At 43.7% G+C, this 18,801-nt stretch overlaps 1 protein-coding gene across 7 annotated transcripts in view; it reads left to right on the top strand.

Moving 5' to 3' along the window:
- Positions 1–1,204: 1,204 nt before the first annotated feature.
- CNNM1 (cyclin and CBS domain divalent metal cation transport mediator 1) overlaps positions 1,205–18,801 on the top strand; it is a 55,209-nt gene continuing 37,612 nt past the window's right edge. For 2 of the 7 annotated variants that reach the window (XM_081075006.1, XM_081075007.1), the window contains exon 1: positions 1,209–2,873. In XM_081075006.1, the coding sequence (XP_080931132.1) occupies positions 1,310–2,873 (1,564 nt within the window). In that variant the 5' untranslated portion in view covers positions 1,209–1,309. Of the gene's footprint in view, positions 2,874–18,801 lie in introns of all 7 variants that reach the window. The other 5 variants (XM_081075005.1, XM_081075003.1, XM_081075004.1 and 2 more) reach the window with 3 other exon arrangements.

Below are 18,801 nucleotides of genomic sequence, written 5' to 3'. Positions count from 1 at the left end.
GACAGCAAGAGAGAGTATTGGGGGAGTGATGGCACTATTCTTGATTGTGATGGTTACATGAATATGCATTTGTCAAAACTTATAGAATAGTACTATACCAAAACGTGAATTTTAAATATATAAATTTTAAAAATAAATGCATAAAAGTAAAAATAGGCCCATGGTAAATTCAAATAATACAAGGAATTCAATAAAAAGTCTCCCTCCCAATCTTTGTGGTGATAGAACAATAGTTCTGTATTTTGAGTGCAGTGGTGGCTACATAAATTTACACACGTGATAAAATGACATAGATCTATACACACACTTTATACCAATATCAACTTCCTGCTTTCTGTATTATGCTGTAGTTAAGATATAACCACTGGGGGGAAACTTGGTAAAGGGTACTGGGATCTCTATTATCTTTGCAACTTACAGTGTGTGTGTGAGTGTGTGTGTGTGTGTGTGTGTTTAAGTATCTCTCAACCAAGCTTCCAGACTCTAGTCTTGCTCTCCAGAGATGAACTCTATCACAAATTTATTTCATATGCTCTGCATATGACATTGAATATCTCATACATGTATGTGTACATGTAAATTCATACATACTTTGAACATAAACAGTAGCATATTATACACATTGTTCTACACCTTACTATTTTTCAACTAACTCTTACTTTGGAGATTTTCCCGTATCACAAATGCATGGATACACGTCATTCTTTTTTCCTGCTGCATAGTATTCCATCACAGTGTATAATGATTTATTTCAAGTTTCTTACTGGTGGACAGTAGGGTCTTAGCGAGGATTTGAATTTAAGTAATTTAGAAATTTTTAAAACATGAAAGGTCAGCTGGAGGTGAGACTAAACACCAAGTTTTCACAGGTTCAAGACTTGCCTCCGGAATATCATTTGACCGGAAGGGGAACACCAGAGGCTAGAGAGGCAAAACGATGGGAAATTTCCTCGGCCAATAGGGAAGCGGTGGGGCGGTCAGAGAATTACTGCCGGGTAGGAGTTTGCTGAAGGGCGCCCTACTGCCGGAGTCGGAGGTCATACTCCAAGCCGTGCTTTCCCCAGGCTGCAGCTCCGACATACCGAAGTGCGTCAGGGTTAGGCACCACGCAGTGATGCGTGGCCATCTCCATCCTCCGGCAGAGATCCACTCCCCAGGCAGATTCTGAATCCCCACCGCCTCCAGCCCGCGCGCGTGGGGGGAGTCCACGTGGTGACCTGCCTGGGGCCGCTTCCCTGCTCCGGCTCCTCCTCCTTCCAGCTCTTGCTCTGCTCTCTGCAGTATCACGTGCAGCCGCGCCGGGTGCAGGATGGCGGCGGCTGCAGCAGCGGTGGGCGTCAGGCTCCGGGACTGCTGCAGCCAGGGCGCTGTGCTCCTGCTCTTCTTCTCCCTGTCCCCTAGGCCACCGGCCGCTGCCGCCTGGCTGCTGGGCCTGCGGCCCGAGGACACCGCGGGAGGCCGCGTGTCCCTGGAGGGGGGCACCCTGCGCGCGGCAGAAGGCACCAGCTTCCTCCTGCGGGTGTATTTCCAGCCTGGGACCGCGGCGCCTGAGGCGCCGGTACCCGCACCCACTCTTTCAACGGGGGTGAACGGCACCGGCGACTGGGCTCCGCGGCTTGTGTTTATCGAGGAGCCCCCAGGCGGGAGCGGCTTGGCGCCCAGCGCTGTCCCCACGCGCCCCCCAGGGCCACAGCGCTGCCGAGAGCAGAGCGACTGGGCATCCGACGTGGAGGTCCTGGGGCCCCTGCGCCCCGGAGGCGTGGCAGGCTCGGCTCTAGTCCAGGTGCGGGTGCGGGAGCTGCGCAAGGGGGAGGCAGAGCGGGGCAGGGCGGGCGGTGGCGGGAAGCTCTTCTCGCTGTGCGCCTGGGACGGGCGCGCCTGGCACCACCACGGCGCCGCCGGCGGCTTCCTGCTGCGCGTCCGCCCGCGGTTGTACGGCCCCGGTGGGGGCCTGCTGCCCCCAGTGTGGCTGCGGGCGCTGGGGGCGTTTCTGTTGCTCGCCCTGTCTGCCCTGTTCAGCGGCCTGCGCCTGAGCCTGCTCTCCCTGGACCCGGTGGAGTTACGGGTGCTGCGGAACAGCGGCTCGGCCACCGAGCAGGAGCAGGCGCGCCGCGTACAGGCCGTGCGCGGCAGGGGGACACATCTGCTCTGCACCCTGCTCCTGGGCCAAGCCGGGGCCAACGCGGCCCTGGCCGGCTGGCTGTACACCTCGCTGCCGCCGAGCGTCGGGGATCCGGGGGAAGACTACGGCGAGGCAGGGCTTCCCTTTCCGTGGCTGCCGGCGCTCGTGTGCACCAGCGCCGTGTTCCTGGGCGCCGAGATCTGCCCCTATTCGGTGTGTTCTCGGCACGGGCTGGCCATCGCCTCGCACAGCGTCTGCCTGACCCGGCTCCTGATGGCAGCCGCCTTCCCCGTGTGCTACCCGCTGGGCCGCCTGCTGGACTGGGCTCTGCGCCAAGAGATCAGCACCTTCTACACGCGGGAGAAGCTGCTGGAGACGCTGCGGGCGGCAGACCCCTACGGCGACCTGGTGAAAGAGGAACTCAACATCATCCAGGGCGCCCTGGAGCTGCGCACCAAAGTGGTGGAGGAGGTGCTGACCCCCCTCGGAGATTGCTTCATGCTGCGCTCTGATGCCGTGCTCGACTTCGCCACGGTCTCTGAGATCCTGCGCAGTGGCTACACTCGCATCCCCGTGTACGAGGGCGACCAGCGGCACAATATTGTGGACATTCTGTTTGTCAAGGACTTGGCCTTCGTGGACCCCGACGACTGCACCCCACTCCTCACCGTCACCCGCTTCTACAACCGGCCCCTGCACTGTGTCTTCAATGATACCCGGCTGGACACGGTGCTGGAGGAGTTTAAAAAGGGTGAGCAATGGTCTATCTCCTCCCTCAACTGTCCCCTTCAAAAATATTACCCTTTCGTAAACATATGAGGCTTCAGGCAGCCAAAGCAACTCTCCTATGGTACCAGTAACTCAAGGTAGATCCCACTTCTTGACTCCCTGGCTCTTTTCATTTCACTGCTCCCTACCTTCCTGGCAGCTGACTGAGCCCCGGTCCTCTTTCCCTTGACTTGGTTCACAAGATGCCTCATATTCCTCATTCATTCCATTCCAGTATTTTTTCAGGGCTTACCAATGGCCAGTTATTGTGCAAGATGGAGTCTGGAGATAGTCCTTGGAAGTTATTGCAGGAGAAACCTCTCCTCACGCATTATGGGAGAAATCTCTACAGGTTCCCATAACAAGCAGCCTTTGTTTTAAACTCCTCCCAGGGTTGGAAGCTTTCTATTTCCAGGGCAAACTCACTCCATTGCTGGACAGCTCCAGCTGCTGACAATGTCTTTCTCACATGGAGCAGAAATTTATTTCTCCAGAGCTTCTCTCTGGGTCTTAGTTCTGCGCTTTGAATCACATAGAGTGAGCCCCAGACACCTTAGACATTCTTCCCCCCTATTTAATTTTCCATCAGCTAGTCACTCGACACATCAAGTACCCAGGTGGGAGATTAAAAATTGACTAAGGCAGTGTGGTGCTTGTACTTCTGGGAACTGTGGTCCCACGAGGTAGGCTAGATCTAGACCGGAGGAAATATTCTGGTAATGGGGACCACTAGAAAACTTGCATATCCAAATGCATGGGGTTTCCTTCAGAGCTGTCATCACCTCTCCCCCTCCCACACACACACACCCTGATGTCATGCTTATAACATGTTTACTACATGCCTGGGGTTTGTCTTGGAAACTGACTTTTGGAGTTGAGTACAATACACTCAAGAAAAATCAGCCTGGGTACTTTAGGGTCAGTCCTCTTGGCATTCTGCAGTTTGACTTGCCCCCCCTAGCTAACTGGAGTTGATCCAGAAGGACCCTTGGTTATTTCTGAAAATCAAATCCACCTTCAGGAGTCACCATTGAGAGCATTCAGAAGACTGTTTCACAGACCCTGAAAGCAATTCCAGAAGTGATTTGAGAAAAGTGCCATGGTTAGAAAAAGGTAGACCCTTCCAGAATGACCATTTTGAAAGACGCACTCATCTGCACGTAGCAGTTGGCATGTTTATTAAAAACTAAACTAAAGAAAAAAATTCGTTTTCTGACTTTAGAATCAGGCTTCAAATGTAGCTTCCTTGTAACTAACAGGAATCTAATTTGTGTTTGTTTTTTTTTTTCGTCAAAAATTCAATCTCATTGCTTTATCATCACAGGTACTCTTAACTCTTTGCATACAGAGAGAAATCAGGGGTCTTCCTCCTGCTACCATGGGGGAAAGGTCAAAAGCTGCTTTCAGCCTTAGATTTCAGGAGAGACTAGCCCTAGACTTTGTGCTGGAATCATGAGAAGGGGAGGAAATGTATATACGTTGCATCTGTTTTAGCTCAGTCTGGGCTACTGTCTCACCCTCTTCTGTCTGTCTCCTAGTCCTTGCACTCAGCTTCATCCATCCACTCTTACAATTATTCTTCTGTTTTGTGTACCTACAGAAGCAGTTCTTGGATCTGGGCCTACAAGCTGTGAAAATCTGTATTAGTTCGCTAGGGGTGCCATAACAAAATACCACAGACTGGGTGGCTTAAACAACAGAAATATATTTTCTCACAGTTCTGGAAGCTGGGAGTCTAAGATCAAGGTGTCAACAGGCTTGATTTCTTCTGAGACCTCCCTGTTTGGCTTGCAGATGAGTCCTCACTGAGTCCTCATCCCTGGAGTGTTTTTGTATGTTCTAATCTCCGTATAAGGACACCAGGTGGATTGTACTAAGGGCCCACCCTATCAGCCTCATTTTAACTTAACCAACTCTTGCATGTGATAATTAAGACAGGGTGCAGTTAAAATAGTGCCTCATTGACATGTGCTGCCAGAAGACATTTTTAATGAAACTCCTCTGAACTCACTGATTCACTCATTTAGTATTTATTGAGCATCATATGCTGTTAGGCAAGAGTAAGACTGCCTTCAGAAAGTCAACAGTCTACAGGAGCATACAGTGTTAGAATAAGGGCAGCCTTTGGAAGCAGGAATTGTCTTACTAATCGTTGTGTCCCCAGCACACAGTGCCGTGCGCACAGTAGGCTGCTTAAAGAAAGTCGATATTGATCTGAAATGAGTCCTGTAGCAGAATTTCTAAATCTGGTCTGTAAAAGGCTTGTTAGCGTTCTATTAGTAGTTTCTAATGAAGTAGGTCACGAAAGAGAAGCTTGCCATTACCATAAACACCTCTCCAAGGAAGCTATGTCTGCATCCCTTCAGAGCCTTGCTCCTTCTTCAAAGTGTGAATCATGAACCAGCAGAAGCCTCACCTGGGAGTTTTTTAGAAATGCAGAATTTCATGCCTCTGAATCCACAGAATAAAAGCCTGCATTTTAACAAACTTCCAAGTGACTTGTGTGTACATTAAAGTTTGAGAAGCATTGCCTTCGGAGAGCCCTTACTAACAGTGATTGGTAGATTTACTTAGGATAGAATAAATAGAAGGAAGAATTATCAAGGTGGGTGTTCTCTGGCTCCAAGCCATAAAATACAGTGGTCATTTTCTATAAGAATTATGTTTGCACCATAGGTTAGGAGACAAAAACCACGCTGGACTGTTTTTTTTTTACACCTTTAAAAATAACTTTATAACTAAGTCATAAAAGCCCTTCCATGTCCCTCATTCTTTGCATCTCAAGTTTCTTCACCATCTAAACAAAACCCTTAGGCAGTAGGAGAGGAAACTGATAATATTAATAGGAACAACAGTTACCATTAATTGAGCAACAACTCTGCCAGGTCCCAAGCCCTTTACCTACTCAGAACCCTCCAGGGGACGTATTATTAACTCCATTTTACAGATGAAGGAACTAACGCTCAGATCAATTACATGACTTGCTCAACTTTCCATAGCCAATAACTGACTGAAGCGTGATTTGAACTAGGCCTGTAGGACCCCAACGCCTGTTCTGTTTCCCACTATCCCAGTCTTACTCCATCCCCCATTCCAGAACTCCTGCCACCCACTGGGTTCAAAGCTGGCCCTCTTGACTTGCTGCCCATGGCTGAGTCACTTCTAGTTTCTGCAGATTAGAAATGTAGCTTTTATAATGACAACAATTGCTAATATGCATATTGCATTTTACAAAACATGTCTACCTACCTGCTCCTATCTAACCCTTAAAACAATCCCACAGTTATAAGTGAGTACCCTAAGACCAGAAGTGTTACTTGGCCTGCCTAAGATCACCACTCAGCTAGTATATTCCAAGGCCCAGATTCAAATCCAGTTCACGTGACTGCAAAGCTCTTGTCCATATGGCATTTTATCTCTAATCTTCCTAGAAACTCCAGGTCTTTAGAAGTGGGGGAAAGGAAAACAGTCTTTCCTGCTAGCATGCTAGCTTTACACAAGGGAACAATATTTCTCCCCCACTGGACAGTTCCTTGAGGGCAGAGAATGAATCTTATTTACTTTATAGTCTCAGGATAAGCACAGTGGCTACCATGCCTAGGAGATGAATAAACATTTATTGAATAAATGGATTTAAATAGCTAATTTCTGCCATATTTCTATGTTTGAGTGAGGTGAACCCTAAGTACAGAATAATTAGTGTTGTGTGTTCACTGGTGGTAACCGATCTCTCCTCTTCCTTTTCCTGGGTTATCTACCCCAGTTAGTGCCACCACTGCCCCTCTGATCTCCCAGGCCAGAAACCTCTCCTTTACCACCCACCCTCATTCTACTAATCACTAGCTTAGTCTGCTGGGGCTGCCATAACAAAATACCATACATTGGGTGGCTTAAACAACAGAAATTTATTTTCTCACAATTCTGGAGGCTAGAAGTCCAAGATCAAGGTTCTAGTTGATTTGCCTCCTGGTGAGATCCTTTTCCTGGCTTGCAGAGGGCCACTTGTCTATGTCCTCACGTGACCTTTCCTGGGTACATATATGGGAGGAGGGAAGGAGGGATGGAGAGAGAGAGGGAGAGAGAGAGAGAGAAAGATTGAGAGAGAGAGAGAGAGAGAGAGAGAGGAGAGAGAGGAAACCAGAACACACTGGTCTCTCCTCTTCTTATAAAGACACCTATTGGATTAGGGTCCCATCCTTATGATCTCATTTAACCTCAGTTACTTCCCCAGAGGCCCACTGGGGGTTAGGACTTCACATATGAATTTGGGGATGGGAGGGACACAAACATTCAGCCTATAACAGTCAGCAAAGTCTGCCAAATATTTGGAACAAAGTTGGGAAAAAATTTGCCAATATTGCATCCAAAATATTTCTTGCATCTATACATAATTTAGTCCACTATTTCTTCCACTTAGGTTATTCATTGACTTTATTCAACAAATAGTTACTGAGTACCTGTTGTGCAGGCACAGTGGAGAACACCAATCGTATGGTTCCTCTCTGCGTGGAGCTTTTGTTCCAATGCAAGAAACAGAAATTAAACAAATGGGATAATGACGAAGCACATAAGCGTTGGTGCCAGACTGCCCAGGTTGCATCTTGGCCTTGGGCAAGTTACTTAACTTTTTGTTTTGTTAGCTATAAAATGAGGATAACAATAATATTTACACATCGGGTTGTTTGAAATATTAAGATAATATTGCATCATGCTTATTTAGTAACTGTCATATAATAAATGCTAAACACATGTTAGCTATGATTATTAAATATAAACACAAATCTATTATTCACTTGTGCAAATGCCTCCTAAGTTTTGCTTCTTCCAATTTTTGTCTCCCTCAAATTAATCCTCTCCAGTTCTACTACAACTGCTTTAAACTCTCCTGCACTCCCCACCGCCTGCAGGATGAAGTCTAAGCTGTGACCTCATGACCTGCTCCCTGCCCACCCCCCTAGCCTGGTCACCCTCGCCTCGTCACTCACCACTCCCTGCTTCAGCTGTTTGCTCCAGCAACATTAAACTTGTGGTCACACTGTGCTATATCTTTCCTTTGTCCCTTTACTCATGCTGTTCTCTTCGTCAGAAATGTGCATTGCTTGACTAATCCCTACTCCAGTTCCTCCTTTAACACCAAGTACATGGGCTACCTTCTCTGGGAAACTTCTCATGTAAACCCCAGTTTTGGCCAGCGTAATGATTCTATATCTCTATTATTGAACTAACGTTATCAGTATTTGTTTATTTATGCTGCCAATTCATATAAGGAGCAGCTGGAGGGCAAAGACTGTCTTACCTGTCTTTGTGGTGGTAGCACCCTAATGATGGATATGACACTTAATAAATTTTCAGTAAATGTTTGTTGAATGACTGAATGAATGACTGAAGAAGTTATAATGTAATGGCAGGGATCTGCAGAACTCTAGTAAATGAATCATTAATTGTCTCCAGCCCAATCATTTTGGACCATGCAGCAGGACAAAGTCAAATTTTAAATGTTACAAGGAGAGTGTGTCTTTGCTTCTTTAGCTACATCTATTTATTATAACAATCACGTTCGAAACAGTGTACCACGAGTTGGGTGTATGAGATGCAATCTCTGCTTCCAAAGAGTCTACAGCCTAATGGGAGAATAGTGGTTGTGCTTTGTAAAGCTAGAAAGCGGCCTGGACTCACCTTTCCCCGCAATTCAAACAACATTACAATTTACAAGTCACATCTCTGCGTACACATATATAGATAAGACAGACCTATACATCATTAAAACAAAGGGTTATACTAGAAATATAAAAATGTGTTGAGAACAAACAGGAAGAGAGTAACTACCCTTAGGTTATTTTGCTTTTATAAAATTTTTACTGAGGTTTATAAGTTTCTGTACTGCATATTCATTTAGAAAATTGAAAAATATAGAACAGTAGAAAAAGTAAGAAAACCACCTGCAGATAATCATCCCACTATCTTGAAATAATAACTCAATAATTTGTCGTGTTAAAAATATACTGCACATAATAACAACCTTAATTTCTTAAACAGAAAATAAAGGAAAAACCTGGGGTCTTCTTCCACAAATCAAAAATCCCATTCTAATTCCAAGAGTGGTTTCTTAATAGGATAGTATTATTTTCACTATAGTCTCCTTGGGGTTGAGTTCTGTACTTTGGGAAGACTAATTTACAAACGGGAGCCTTAGAGACATACTGAACTTAATTTTTAAAATGTACTACTGTTTTGCTGGATTGCTTTTAGAAGCAATCAACCCTGAATAGACAGCAGGGGGGAGGAATAAAGCCTTGTTATGAAGTCAAAGACCTTTGGGCCCTACAGCTCTGGTATTCAACTCAATGAAACAACTTAGCTGTGTTGGGTTAGTAACACCACCTTCCTAAACAAAAGACAACGTACCCCACATCAAGTGGGGCTACTCTGCCTGTAGACTAGCATAGCCATGTAAAATTAGGTAAGATGGCCTACTACAGTCTTCATACTCAGTCTTCGCTCATTCATGGATTCATTCATCCATTCAGTAAATATTTACTGAATTCCTGCTTTGGGCCAGGCACTGTGGTGGGCCCTAGGAATGCCGCTGTGAAAAGAGAGACATTGAGCAGCCATTGTGGAGCTGACAAGGAGCCACTTCAGTCTTTGGTCCTACTGCATGGAGTCTGTTACTGAAAGTACATCCAAATAGTGAGTAAGTGCTCAGTAACATTTTCATTGAGGAATAATCTGGTTGAAAAGTCCGTGTTTTGCTTTATCACTCCAAATTCTTTATCACTCCGAAAGCTATGGTAGCAGGAAAAGTAATCAACCCGTTGCTTAATTCTTTAAAAAGCTGCCCAGACATCAGTGCTGCATTCTTTGTCTTCCATAAAAGAAAAGTTACTTTCACTCAAAGTTGTATTTCCCTGGTGTTAATTAGATATAATGTGCTTTAAATGTGTTAAACATTGCTAAAGAATAATTAGTAATATTTAGAATGAGATGCTTACCTTCTAAACAATAATTAGAGCACATAGTAAACAAAGTATAGTCCCTCATGTACAAGGAGCAAGAACAAAAGGAAACAAGAAAAATGAAAATAATTAATTACACAAGGTGCTAAAATTGTCGGTTTATATTTCTTTCTTTAGAAATTTTTATTGTGATTGTTGTAATGCTGTTCTGCAATAATTTTTTCTCTCAGCCTGGCAAAAAAGAAACACCAGGTAATAATAGAATCTAAGCTGAAAGGGACACTGAAAGACCGAACAGAGAATCTAATTCACATTTTCTTTTAGATTTAGTTATTTTTTCCAGGGCATAACAGCCTTCATTGTAAAACTATATTTTTATCTACTGTAAATCCCACAGGCTGCGGTTAAATTCCATTTTCTCCTTTTATCATCCTTTGTGAGTCTTCTTTTATTTGAAGAATATAGTGGCTCACCTCATTCCATTTTTTGACAACAAAATACATTTGGTCGTGTTTCTGGACCCCTTAAGACATTTGGGTGTCTCAGAGAAGGGGGGGCCTGCAGTCTTTCCTAGTACTCTCTTAAACTGGTCTACCTCTAGTCCTACTTTTGAGGACCCCTGGATCTTCAAGAACAACTCTCAATCCTCTTTTTATTTCCTGCTGTCTGTTCCTTTCCAAATTGAGATTCTTCTCAATTCATTTTTCCTTTTTTCCTCCTTGCCCCCCCCCTTCCATGTGACATTATTCTATGTCAGGCCTGCTGTCCTCCGGAGCTTGCAGTCAAGTAGGGACACTAACCAGTGTCCACACTACACACTAACCAGTAAATAATTATAAATGGTGACAAGTGATTTGAAGAAAAAATGTAGGGAGCTATGAGCGCATACAATAAGGAGCACTGACTTGGTCTTGTGGATCAGAATAGACTCTCTCCTCCTCGAGTGATATTTGAGCTGAGTCCCAAAGGGTGATGAGCAGGAGGACAGCAGAGGGAGAGCTTTCCAGGAGAAGGGAGCAGACCTGCAAAGGCTCTGAGGAAAGAGGGCCTGTGTGGGTACCCCACAGGGTTCCTTGGCCATTCAACATCCATTATAGAAAGCGCCACCTCTGCCAACCAATCCTCCTTTCACCTCTAGTGATTGTCAGTGTTAGCTGGGCAATTGAGAGCAGTCACATTCACTGAGTGCCAGGCTGTCAGGGCTCTGGGAGATGGATGTGGATATAAATATGGAAAAGACGCTGCCCTCCAGGAACATGAAAGGAGGAAGGGCCTTGATGGAAATGATGCAAAGCAGCCTGGGGGACAGGCAAGGGCATCCAGACAATATCTGTGGGTGAACATGGAAGGGAAGAATAATTCCCCACAAGGATCTGGGAAAACTTCTCCGAGAAAGTGAAAGGGGAAGGACTCTGATAAGCAGTTAGGAAGAGAAAGGGCATTCAAATGAGGCAGGAGCTTGCGCTAGAAAAATAAAGGCAGAGAGGGAACCAGTGATCCATTTGAGTGCTGGCAAAGCAATGATCATGATGTTAATTTTCTTCCAGAAAAATGGAGAACTACATAGAATGAGGCATTTGTCAAACATAATTTCTGTTCCCTCCAAATGCCAAAATGGTGTCTTCTCACCATTTTTGGTGGTGATGTGTCTAAAATGTTTTATACCCATTCCTGCCTTCCTTAACAAAGGATCCTAAAAATAACTTAATCTTTTCGTGATGACCCAGGAGCGTGGTCATGAAAATGTAGTTATATTATGTAGTATTATAAAGCAGTGCTGGCTACATTTTTATTTTTCTCTGGCCTCTGGCGATAAGCTGCTACTTATTTTTGAGTCGGCCTCAGGCAAATCCCTGCCTCCATCTCACTCATCACAAAACCATTCTATCTGTGTTTATTTCAGAGCTTCTATTTAACTGAGAAACCAAGTAAATACACATATTGGGAATCGGGTGCCTGGTACACAATAAGCTTCAATAAATGTTTGCTAAAGAAATGATTAATTAGGCTTTGACTGGAAACCTTGGGTATGCGGTTGGTGGGACCTGGGATATTCCTTCTGGTACCAGATTCAAAGCCCTGTGAAATCAGACCTCCAGATAATGGGTTGCTACTCTGCTATTTTTACAGTGTTGCTTAGCAAGCCAAACTGCCAACCAACTGAGATTCTAGTGACTAACAACTATTTTTTCATGCCCTTGTGATGCTGGTTACCATGGTGTTCTGGGTGACATGGTTGGGTTTTTTTATAATTGCCTTTTAGTGGCACAAGCAATTTGTGTGTGTGTGATAAATGCGTTGATTACTCTATTTCCGGTGAATTGGAGCAAGATAATTACTACAAAGTATAGCCTCTTTTTTTTTTTTTTTAAACTAGCCACTAGAGAAAGGGACTTTTGTTTTTCCAAATCAAGGTGGTTGCTGCAGGACTGGTAGGATAACATTTTTGTCTCTTTCTGATTTGATAGAAAGTGATTTGATTATATAGATTTTTAAAAATCTATCATGTGTTAAGGTAGCTTTTTCTCATCTTATTCCAATGGAATTCTTCAATATTAAGATATAAACGTTAGGAGTTCACAGCTCTTTGTAAACGTAAGAGGCAGTAACTGTTGGCATTGTTAGAATTCTGGCATATCATATATCATCACAAAGAAGCACCCTGTAAAACTAAACTGTTTTTGCAGCCAAGGACTCTTTAGACTTATAAAAGTATAGAATTTTAGAGCTAAAAAAGTCGCGTTGGAGATCACCTGGTCCCATCCTTTAATTTTAAGGTGAAGAAAACTGAGGCCCAGAAAAGACAAATAATAAAAATAACAACCATAAGTCCTTATAGTTGTAAAGCCTTTACATTAGCAAAAATCTTTCCAAAACAGTAACTCATTTTGTCCATGTGAAGTCAGTAGGATTTATTCCTGTTTTGTATATGAGCACCTGGGATCTGGAGACATTCCTGCTCAATGTTAGTGACTCAGGCAGAACCAGAAGCCACATCTGACTCGCCACCTCAGACTGTTGGGCCCAGACACAGAGAGCCATAGACACTTGGACTCACACCCCAGCTCCTGCGTTTACTAGCTGTGTGACTGGGGCGGGTCCCTCCACCACTTTGAATGAGGCTTATCTTCCTTCTTAAAATGGGAATAATAATACTACCTTGTAAGTTTACTGCAAAGGCTAAAGATAATGCCTGTACAGTGAGCACTGAAGACACTCCACCATTTGCTTCTTACCGTGTTTCCCTGAAAAATAAGACCTAACCGGAAAATAAGCCCTAGCATGATTTTTCAGGATGACATCCCCTGAATATAAGCCCTGATGCGTCTTTTGGAGCATAAATTAATATAAGACCGGGTCTTATTTTTAGGGAAGCACAGTACATCACGGATCTAGTTAAATGACTAGTATCTAGTTAGACATTTTGTATAAATGTTCTCTGATCCAGCCCATGTACAAGTCACTGCATATAATAAATAAAACAGAGAGCTGTTTACTTTGGATAGGGCCCAGGAAACCAAAATTGAGTTGTGGCAATTTCCTAACATGTCTTTTATCCTGTCACTACTTAGCATGAGGTTTCCTCACCCAAAACTCTGCCCTTCCTCAGGCATCCCAGGCAAATAAACAAACATGACCATGTAAACAAATATCACAGTCAGATCAATGAAACCCCTCAAAGCTCCAACCAGTCCACGGAAATGGAATCTCAGACTAGACGTTGGCAGGATTGGACACAAAGGCAGAGGCATGGTGGGGAGGTGGGGCTGGGACTCCTTTCTTCCCCGCTCTGTTCAAAGCCGTTCTCCTCCCTTGCTAACCCACTAGTTAGGTGCTCAGCATTACTTCCCATTGCTCTTAACACATTCGAGATAGGAAACCTGAGATTTGGCCTCAAGTGTGGAGTCTGCAGGGTGTGTTGGGAAGAGCACAGGCTGTGGAGGCAGACAGACTGGGGTGTGTCCTTGGCTCTGTTGCGTACTGACTCGGCCTTGGGCAAGTCACTTTATGTCTCTGAGTCTCAGCTTTCTTATCCATAGATTAGTAATAATAATCCTCATTTTCCAGATATGTGATGAACCCAGTGAACAGTAGGTATGGTAATCACTACTATGGCAAAAACTGGGAAAGGGGGTGAATGTAGACCTGTACTCTCAGGAATCAGCTCGGTTTAGATCAGAAACAGTGTGGAACATCTGGACTGTAGGCTACCTTCACCTGGAATGAGAACCTTCAAAATGGTGAGTTTTAAGGTCATCTCAGGTGTCTGGCGTACTTTCAATAACGCCCCCAAAAACCACATCTCTCCCTTCTCTCAGGGACCAGCCTCATTTGATCATAGCCCCTGGGCTGACCCAGAATTAAGTGATCTCTAGACAACTAAGGCCAGCCTATTTGCCTTTCAATGTGTCTTCCTCATATCTGAGGTGGGTTCCTGGCCTGAGAATATCAGCCAAACTTAGCCAGATCACTCTGGGTCATCGTGGTGATTTTTAAGCCCGGATCCTGGTTATGTTTAGCCTGAACCTGGAGAATAAATTGGCCCAATAGGCAGACTCTAAGACCAGTTCTGAGTCTGAGAGGTCTGAGGTTAAAGTATACGGTTTTGTTTAGTTGTGTCTTGAAGCTTTCCACAGACTGCAACTACAGTGGGTCCTATTCAATTCCCTGAGTTCAAATATTGTCTGTACCATTTATTAGCTGAGTATCCTTAAACCAGTTATTTTTTGAATGGGAAATAAGCACAATACTTTGATAGAGTAGTGGGAAAGAAGGCAAGATATATATACCCCAAAACCACAGAGCCCTTTAATGGCAGCAAGAAGGCTTCAGAATGATTCTCCCTAGTATAACTGGTCCATGTTACTGAGATGAGGAATAACCTCATAAATGCAGTATTTGGGGGCAATCTAGTTTTGATGGATAGGATGGATTAGAGCTGGAAAAACCAAAAGGAGAATTGGTTAGGATATTAGTGCAGTCAGCCAGGATGAGCTGAGCACATGGAAATTAAAGACGTTTGCAATTGGAAGAGAGGAATCTTTGAGATTCATTACCTCTGAACACTCCTTAATCTCCTTTACTGGCTCCTGCTACATCATATTCACCGATATATCCTCAGCACTTAAAGCAGGGCCTACCTATATCAGATGCTCAAGTACTTGTTACATGAATATTGCATTTTTATGATCTCTAAATGCTGGAATGCCCCAGGTGCAGCAATGGCTCTCTTGGTCTACTCTCCCTCCCTTGGTTATTTTATCCATTCTCCCAAAGATATCATCAGCTCAAGACTTATATTTCTAACTGCTACCTGACATCTCCAATTGGAGGTCTAAAAGGCATCACAACCTTAAGGTTGTCCAAAACTGGGCTTCTGCTCTCTTTGCCGAACCTACTCCTTGCACAATATTCCCAAACTCTGTAAATTGCAATTCCATTCTTACAGTTGTTCAGGCCCAAAGTTCTCTTTCTCTCTTGCCCTACATCCAGTTCTTCACATAGACTCTGCTTTCAGCATATCTAGAGAATCTGACTACATCTCACCACCTTGCTACCACCATCCCCGTCCAAGCCACCACCCATCTCTTATTTGGACGTACGCCAGAGCTTCCTATGAGGTCTGCTTCTACCTTTGCCCACTTTGTATCCATTCTTAACACAATAGCTAGAGAACTCCTTTTAAAACATAAGTAGGATCGTGTCACCTTTTTTGTGAAACACACACACACACACACACACACACACACAACCCTATAATGGCTTTATCTCACTCTGAGTTACAAAGTCTTTCCAAAGCTCATCCAGCTGCACCTACCCCATCTCTTAGCTCCCTGACCTTGGCTCCTTCTATTGTCCTCGCCCACACCCTGCAACCATCCCACTGGCCTCCTTGCCATTCCTCAACCACATCCCTTACAGCTCAACTCAGAGCCTTTGCATCTTGTTCGACTGCAAAGATATCCCCCAGATATCCTCAGGGCTCCCTACCTCACCACCTTCAGATCTTTATTCAGATAGCACCTTCTCAAGGAGTTCATTCCTGGCCTCTGCTACCTAAAATTGTAACACCTGCTCACTCACTCTCACACACTCCCTCATCACCCTTCCCTGCTTAGCTTTTCCTCTTAGCACAGTGCTTTAGATTTTACATACTTATCCATCTTATTTTCTCTCACCCCCACTTACTAGAATGTAAGCTGCAGGAGGAAAATTACTTTGTTGTGTTCATTGATGCATTTGTAGTGCCTAGAATAGTGCTTGGCACATCGTAGGTATTCAATAAATACTGTTGAAAGAATGAAGAAAGAAAAGACGAACTGGAAGAATGTGGGGATTTTTTTTTTTCCTTAGGAGCAAAGGAAAAGAAGGTTAAAATGAGTCTTGGGTTATGACTCTTGGTGACTAGATGGTTGACGGTGCCATTTCCTGCAGAGAAGAGGGAGAAAGAGTGGGGATTATGGGTCCTAAGGGTCATGTGTTCCTATTTGGATAAGTGATTTTGAGGAGACAAGGGAATAGCTCAGGCAAAATGTTTAAAACAGGATGAGAGTTCAAAATAGACACTGATGTTAACATATAAATTTAGTTCTCAGGAAAGAGGTGATGGTGATGTTTAAAGCGATGGGCTCTACTGGTATCTTTAACCAAAAGGAGAGAGAAGAGCCTCTGCCCCTCAAAGATTGGAGCAGAAGTTCTTAACTGCAACTGCTCTTTAGAGTCTCCTGAGGACGTTGTAAACAGCCCAATGCCTGGACCACACAAATTAGATGAGCACTTCTGTGGGTGGGGCACAGCTATCAATAGGTTTTAAAGCTCCCCAGGGATTCCCACATGTAGACAAGGTTGAGAATCACTGAGCTAAAGTATTTGAGATACATTTATCCCTAGGTGAGGATAAAGTAAAGGAATCCACAATAGAAACAGAATAATATCAGTCGTAAGGGTGGGAAGAAAACCAGGTGGCCTTAACCAATCTCCTCATACTCAAATATGCATAAGAATTTCTTCGCTATCATGTAGAAATGCAGATTCTGACTCAGACTGCTGGGCTGGGGGCCAAACTTCTGCATCTGTCACCAGCTCCTAGGTGATACCAATTCTTCTGGTCCAAGGGCTACATTTTGAGTAGCAAGCGCAGTGAGTTTCAAACTTGAACATGAATAAGAATTGTCTGGGATAGCATTAAAACAGTTCTCTGGGCCCCGCCTCACCACCCAAGATCCTGATTCTGTAGGTCAAGGGTGAGACCAGAGAACCTGCATTTTGAACAAGAGCCCAGGTGATGTTCAGTGCTGCTGCTCTAAAGGACACACTTCAAGTGGTAGAGAGGCAACAAGACCAAGGTAAGAAAGAAGAGGCACTCAATACTGTCTACCAAATGAATAAAAGATGCTGCAGGGACATCAAGGAGAATAACAACATGGCAAAAGCCACTATATTTTACAAGGTGAAGGTCAAGTGAGGCAGAAACCATAAAACCATAAAATGATTTCTGGTTTCCTTAATTTTGTATTTCTAAGCAATATACTATCCTCCAAGTTTCTGTATTTTATCCTGGGAACAGTTACCTTACCAAAGTGCTGTAGCTATTTTTGAAAGACAGAGGAAGCAAATCAATTATTTGTTCTTTTTTTTTTTCTCAAGGAATAGGAGGTATGCTAACAGGGTCCTTGGGAGCTCTTCTCTGAGAACGTGTGTAAACCAGCTAGAGGCTATATTTATTAAAGACCCTTCAGAAGATATTTCAACTTCTTCAAATACCAAAATATGGTTGTGAAGTTGCTGCCACTTTCTTACTTTCTGTCTCTTTAAAGCAAGGTTTCCAAACTCAGCACTATTGACATTCCTTGTTGTGGGGTTGTCCTGGGCATTCATCCCCCTAACCCCCATCCCAGCTGGCAACCATCAAAATGTTCTCTGTATCTGTCAGTGTGTTTGTTTTGTTTGTTTGTTTATTTTTTTGTTTATATTCCACTTATAAGTGAATTTTTCTTTCTCTGCCTGAGTTATTTCACTCAATGTAATACCCTCTAGGTTGATCCAAGTTATTGCAGATGACAAGATTCATTCTTCTTTGTGGCTGATTAATGTTCCATTGTATATGTGTACCACTTCTTTATCCATTCATCTATTGATGGACATTTAGATCGCTTCATTATCTTGGCTACTGTAAATAATGCTTCAATGAACATATGGATGCATGTCTTTACAACTTGGTGTTTTGGGTTTCTTCAGATAAATATCCAGAAGTGAAATTACTAGGTCTTCTTTGTCTATTGTTATAGCCTTTGTTTTAAAGTCTATTATGTCTGGTATAAGTATTGCTACCCTAGATTTTTTTTTCATATCCATTTTCATAAAATATCTTTTCCATCCCTTTAATTTCAATCTCTGTGTGTCTTTCCATCTGATCTTGTACACAGCATATGTAAGGGTCTTGTTTTCTTATCCACTCAGCCACCCTATGTCTTTTCATTGGAGCATTTAATCCATTTACATTTAAAGTAATTGTTGATAGATATGTAGTTATTGCCATTTTATTATTCATATTTTTTATCTATTTTTTTCTTCTTTTTCTTAAAGAAGTCCCTTTAACATTTCTTGTAATACTGGTTTGGTAAAGGTGAACTCCTTTAGCTTTTTCATGTCTGGGAAGCTCTTTATCTATCCTTTGATTCTAAATGATAGCCTTTCTGGGTAATCTTGGTTGCAGTCCTTGCATTTCACCACGTTGAATATTTCATGCCAATCCCTTCTGGCCTGCAAAGTTTCTGTTGAGAGATCAGCTGACAGTCTTATGGGGGCTCCCTGTAAGTAACTAACTGTTTCTCTTGCTGCTTTGAAGATTCTCTCCTATCTTTAACCTTCGGCATTTTAATCATGATGCGTCTTGGTGTGGGCCTGTTTGGGTTCATCCTGTTTGGGACTCTGCACTTCCTGGGCTGGTATGTC

Source organism: Rhinolophus hipposideros (genome assembly GCF_964194185.1).
Source record: "Rhinolophus hipposideros genome assembly, chromosome: 15".
Classification (NCBI taxonomy): Eukaryota; Metazoa; Chordata; class Mammalia; order Chiroptera; family Rhinolophidae; genus Rhinolophus; species Rhinolophus hipposideros.
This window is presented reverse-complemented; position numbering and strand designations above follow the sequence as displayed.